The following is a 6113-nucleotide window of genomic DNA, read 5'->3' as shown; positions in this document are numbered from 1 at the left end:
TCTAAATCAGTTACAGAGGGTCGCATTACGCGTTAAACGAATAGAAAGTCAAATGAATAAACAGTTATGTGGGATTATGTTGTGACGCTTTTCAGCTGTACATTTCCCCCCGTGCTGTATTAGTATATTAGTGCTCATCATAATTACCCCCCCCCCCCAACGATTTCTTGCAATGCCCGGGCTGCATTGTTCTGCCCTCAAACTCCAAACCCCTCCCCGTTCTTTGTCTAGCTCCTCTCTGATTGGCTGGGCTCTGGCTGGGTCTGCCGTCATGTTTTTGGGAAGCCCATTCATCTGTGCAACTTGGGCGTTGGACTCTGCATCTTATTAGCGAGCGGGGAGATTTCTCCATTTTCCTGTTGTATCCAGCACGGTTTACAAATCTGGGGGATTTTTTTCCTGTCTCTGTGTGTGTGTACATAGAATTATTTTTTTTTCCGGGGAATTCGCAAAGGAAGGAAGAAATCTATTTCACCCCCTCTCAATTTTTTTTCCCGTCAGTCTACATCTAAATTGGTGAATATCTGTCTTGCACTTTATTCTCCCTCCCCTCCTTTTTGTGTAGAGGAGTTGCAGCCGCGTTCCTCCGGCTCTCATCTCTATTGTGCTTCAGCCGCCGCATCTCTTTGTCTCCCTCCGCTCTCTCTTTCTAAAGCCCGGCTCTTGTTCTTTTTTTGGTGCTGCTCTCATTGTATTCGACTTTATATCGCCTGTCGTAGGTTTTTCTATATATTCTATATATCGTCTCTTGGGAGTCACTTCATTTTTTTTTGTTTGTTGGATACACAGAGAGCAATGGGAGCCCAATTCTCCAAGACCGCAGCCAAAGGCGAAGCAGCTACCGAGAAGCCCGGAGAAGCTGTGGCAGCCTCCCCATCCAAGGCGAATGGCCAGGTAAATGCCCGTACATTTAATTTAGTGTTTGGCACATGGACCCCCACCTCCCTCAATATTATACTGTGCCTGTTAAGAGCTGTTATTGGGAGTAGTCCACTTGCTGCCTGGTTTTGGGGGCACTAATCCAGGTAAATGCATCCCCCTCTCTCTATTGTTCGAATAGTCCCATTACTAGACCTGTTACTGAGACTAGTCCATGCGCAGCCTGTCTGTGGGGAGCAACACTACCTGTTACTGGGATAAACCCGCGTGGGGATGTTAAGAAAAGATGTGCTTAGATAGTCCGCCACTATTAAATAAACGGCACTCCTCAAAGACAGACAGCATGGGCGGCTGCTATAGACTTAGCGAGGCACGGAGCGTGCTCCAGTCAGCAACATGTGGTGCAATTTACACATCTCTTAAGCATTTGCTTTTCACACAGGCTGCCGTGCTGGGTGGGCTCTTTTTTTTAAAAAATGTATTACAGCCGCAGAGCGAGTATTTATACACGTACGCTGTAATTTCGAGACATTAGTGGTGTAAATCCGTGCTGTGTCACTTCCCTGCAATGTAAGGGTGCTGGTGAGGGTCTTCAGACGCCATTGTGCAAATCAACGGATACAGCAGCCCCCCCATGCCTTTCTTTTCTAATATCTTGTATGAGAGGGAAAGCGCAGGCTTTGTCTACCGTTCGCCTCTGTATTCTGCCTAGAAAGAAGGCGTGATGTGGAAGCTAATGAATGCACTTGCAGTCTGAGCGAGCTCCTCTGGGCTTTGCTTACTGGGTGGAAGCGCAGCGCCCTCTGCTGGCCTGTATCGTCCCTGCACTTTAATGAGTTGAACTCAAGTAGCTCGGACAGCAGAGGTGGGGGATGATTATGGAGGGAAATAATTCCTAGCTCTCTCTCGCCACCATGCGTCCATCAGGTGATACTGGCTGTAGGTTCCTCCATGCCACTACTGTGTTAATATAGAGAAATCTTCTGATTGTATCAACTTACTGCTGGTGGTTCAGTGTCTGTGGGGGTATCTTAGTATATTGGAGCATGGATTTATGGTCTATGATGAGATGGCTAGATAAGCCCAGTTGTGGATAGTCTGTGTATATATACAATCTGCTTAAACCCTTCCCGTAACACGTGCTTTTGTTAAAAATAGAGAATACACAGTAAAGTCGAAGCTGGATATAGGTGGATCAAAGCTGAAATTGATCCGTTTCTAGTTTAGCCTTAAGATGGCCCTACACAGGCAGATAAAGCTGCCGATATCTGTCGTTTAGACCAATTTAACAGCTAATCTGCCTGTGTATGGGGGCTTCCCAATCGATATCTGGCCACACTAGATCGGGAAGGTTTGATTTTTCTCCCGACAGACCCGTCAGAGCCCATTGCGCTTGTTGTAATACGATCGTTTGACCATAGGGCCGAACGTTAAGATTACCCCCGATATAGCCCTGCCATTAGTGGCATATCTGGCCAAACGAGTGGATCTTTATAGAGTATGGCCACCTTTAGATGATGTGGTTGTGGCAGTTCAGGAGCTTCAGCACATATCAGTCTGCTTTGGAACCATCCGAAGAACAAGGGCATGCGTGTATTTAAGGCTGTGTATAGAACACCATTATTTTTGGCATGTGCTATCCTAAAAAGGACTGACTTGTAGATACAATTTATTTAAAAACAAGATTTTCACACAACAAACATGAACTTGTCTCATTGACTTGTGAGTCATGCCAGGGTTGGTGTAAAAATAATGGTCCTGGTCATTAAAAGAAATGGATACCTTTTGTAATAGAAGTATTGCTATATAGCTTTAGTTCTTGTATCAGGACTGTCAGAGCTCTTTTATATAGAAAAGCCTTTTCTTTACACTGTTTAACTCTTATAATATTTAACACAGCTCAATAAATACGCTTTAGTGTATGGTTTGGCAAGCAATAAATGCTTTGGATATCAGAGTAAAATAAGTGGGCTTCAATGTCTAAGTGGTACTTCCTAGAAATATCAGTGATCAAACAAGCAGTATTATGTTTTTCATGATTATGTAGCCACGAGAGGGCAGTACTAATAAATCTATTGATGTGGGTCTGTTTGTCCTACTCGGAGCAAAACGGTATGATCAATTCCACTTAATGCATATGCAGAGAAATTACTTATGGGTCAATCACTTAGTTAATTTTGCTTTAAAGTGTATTTCCTGTTAGTCAACTAGAGGAGACATCTTCTGCCAGACCCTAATTGTTTATTTTTTGGTTTGTTTTTTTTCTTCTGTTTCCCTTCTGTAGGAAAACGGTCATGTGAAGGTAAATGGAGATGCCTCTCCTGCTGCAGCGGAGGCTGGAAAGGAAGAAGTTCAAGTCAATGGGAGTGCCCCTGCAGAGGAAACTGCCAAGGAGGAAGCTGCTTCAGTTGAAGCAGCTCCAGAGAAAGAGGTGGATGCATCCCCTGCTGAAGGGGAGCCTGCAGAACCTGCTTCTCCAGCTGAAGGAGAACCAGCTGCTAAAACAGAGGAAGCAGGTTCAACCTCTACCCCTTCTACCAGCAATGAAACCCCCAAGAAGAAAAAGAAGCGTTTTTCATTCAAAAAATCTTTTAAGTTGAGTGGTTTCTCATTTAAAAAGAACAAGAAGGAGAATAGCGAAGGAGCAGAGAATGAGGGTGCTGCTGCCTCCACTGAGGAGACAAAAGAGGACACTGCTGCAGCTGCTCCAGAGGCTACAAACAGTGAGGAGGCCAAACCAGCCACAGAGGAGGCCCCTGCAGCCAGCAGCACAGAGGAGAAAAAGGAGGAGCCTGCAGCAGAAGCATCTCCCGAAGCAGTGGAAACCAAAGCAGAAGAGGCTGCACCAGAAAACCCTAAAGTAGAAGAGGCAAAACCTGCTGAGGAGCAGAAGCCAGAGGAAAAGCCAGCAGAGGAGGCCCCAGCCCCAGAAGCTGCTCCTGAAGCCCCATCCACTGAACCAGAGGCACCCAAAGCTGAAGAGCCAGCAGCTCCTACACAGGAAGCTACATCTGAATCTAGTCCAGCAGCAGAATCAGCAGAGTAAAAAATGGCAGTTTTGAGATAATCAAAGGACTTTTTTTCTCCCCTTGCTTGTTTGTTGGAGTGGTGCCAGGTACTGGTTTTGGAGAACTTGTCTACAACCAGGAATTGGTTTAAAGATTTTTTTTCTGTCTTTCTCTCCTTACAGATCCCATCTCAAATTGTTCTGTTTATCACCATTCCAACAGGCCGAGTTCAAAATCACATCATCGGCCTTATTCCTTTATTTTTTTTTTTTTTGCATCAGTATTAATGTTTTTTGCGTACTTTGCATCTTTTATTGAAATGTATACTTTTGTCAGTTTATGGACATATGCCCATACATGAAGGAGATGGGGGGTCTTAAGGGGGTTTATCAAATGAAGTGATTGAGGGCCACATTGGGATTCAGGTGGTGCACACACTGCCAAGATATTGTGCCACGTGGAATGGGGTTTGTTTGACTTTTTTTTCCAGTTTTCTTTCATTTGGGCTTTTTTTTTTTTTTTTTTTTTTTTTTTGAGAAAGTTATGTATTTTGTGAGGGGCAGCCTTCTACAAGGTTTACAACACTAAAGGTCTTTACTTAGATGGCAAGGAAAACGTAAAATAAAAAATCAATACCCAGATCATAGTTTTAGTAATTCATTTAAACCATAGGAACTTTTCACTTATCTCATGTTAGCTGTATCAGTCAGTGATTAAGTAGAAATACGAGTTGTATAGGCTTTATTGTTTATTGCTGGTTTATGACCTTAATAAAATTGTAATTATGTATTACCAGCAGGGTGTTTTTAACTGTGACTATTGTATAAAAGGAATAATTATCCAAAAGCACATGAAGTTTGCAACTCCTTTCCACCCTGCCCATTTTTGTAAAACTGCAGTCATATTGGACCTTTTAAACACAAATTTTAAACTCAACCAAGCTGTGATAAGTGGAATGGTTACTGTTTCTACTGTGGTAATTTTTTTTTTTTTTTCCATTTTTTTTTTTTCCTTTTTATTACAGCAGACAATGCATTCTTTTCCAGTTGTCTTTAAGATTTAAGGAAAACTCTTCAGATGCAATGGGTTTTTGTGTAGCATCTCGTCTTTCATGTTTTGTAAATACTGGAGAAGCTTTGACCAATTTGACTTAGAGATGGAATGTAACTTTGCTTACAAAATTGCTATTAAACTCTTGCTTAAGGTGTTCTAATTTTCTGTGAGCACACTAAAAGCGAAAAATAAATGTGAATAAAATGTATGATACGTTTTTCTCTGCGTCTCTTTGTAGTGTTAATGCTAACTGGTCTTTTTATTATGGCAACTGCTTGAAACTAACTCGCATGCTCTGTAATAACACATGGCATTTCAAAAAACCTGTTTAAGGCAGGTGTTAGTATTTCTGTAAATAGTAAAACATTGCTTAGTTAACTTGTGCATTTTTGTTCAAATGGAAGCAGCCTTATAGTTTCTGGTCAGAGTAGCTAGTTAAAGCAGTGGTATACATGTGTGTTCATTGGACATGCAATCCTCTTACTGGTTTTTCTACTTGTATTTATTGTGCTCATTAATTAGAGCAGACTAATGAGGCTGAAAACACTTTCCGCTTCATTGATCTCAAGTCTCTGGGTTTTTCAGCGCAGTTGTGGCAGATGGAGGTAGCAGTTACACCACCCTGTCTAGTTTAAATGGTAGTGACAGTCAGGTGAGTGTCATCTCTAGGACCAAATATTGTAGGGATAATTTACTCCCTAAAAAGCATAATTTTCCTTCTGAAACATAAAGTTGTGCTTCTGTTGGGACAATTAGGCAGCACTTTTACTCTTAAAGGGAACATATAACTACCCATAAAACAATGTAGAATTGGCCAGAGCTCTTTTTTTTTATTTTATTTTTTTTAGATCTCATATTGGCAGTTCACTGAACAGGACCTGAAATTAAAAATTTGACAAAGTCCTTCTTGACCACATGCATGATCTTGAACACTAATGGATTGCTTGGATTTAATGTGCCACATTTTTTGCCCTACTTGGCAAGATAAACTTATGTATTTTCTGTTGTCAGACTAGAATATAAGCAGACATGCCTTTTAAACTGGTATCTCCTAGGCTTCTATATTGCATGTTGGGATATGGGATGCTAATATAAACTTAAAAGTATTCCTTTCCTGTGCATTTTTGTATTGTCCTGCTGAAGGACACAACACACACTTTGTGTAAAATGTGA

General features: G+C 41.7%; 1 protein-coding gene across 1 annotated transcript; it reads left to right on the top strand.

Annotated features, from left to right (window-relative positions):
• Positions 1-264: 264 nt before the first annotated feature.
• On the top strand, positions 265-5148 carry marcks.L (myristoylated alanine-rich protein kinase C substrate L homeolog). The gene is made up of 3 exons (XM_018263290.2): positions 265-516; positions 790-894; positions 3164-5148. The coding sequence occupies exons 2-3, from the start codon at positions 796-798 to the stop codon at positions 3923-3925; spliced, it is 861 nt and encodes a 286-aa protein (XP_018118779.1). The 5' UTR covers positions 265-516; positions 790-795; the 3' UTR covers positions 3926-5148.
• The last annotated feature ends 965 nt before the right edge of the window (positions 5149-6113 follow it).

The sequence above is a fragment of the Xenopus laevis genome, chromosome 5L (genome assembly GCF_017654675.1).
Source record: "Xenopus laevis strain J_2021 chromosome 5L, Xenopus_laevis_v10.1, whole genome shotgun sequence".
Classification (NCBI taxonomy): domain Eukaryota; kingdom Metazoa; phylum Chordata; class Amphibia; order Anura; family Pipidae; genus Xenopus; species Xenopus laevis.
This window is presented reverse-complemented; position numbering and strand designations above follow the sequence as displayed.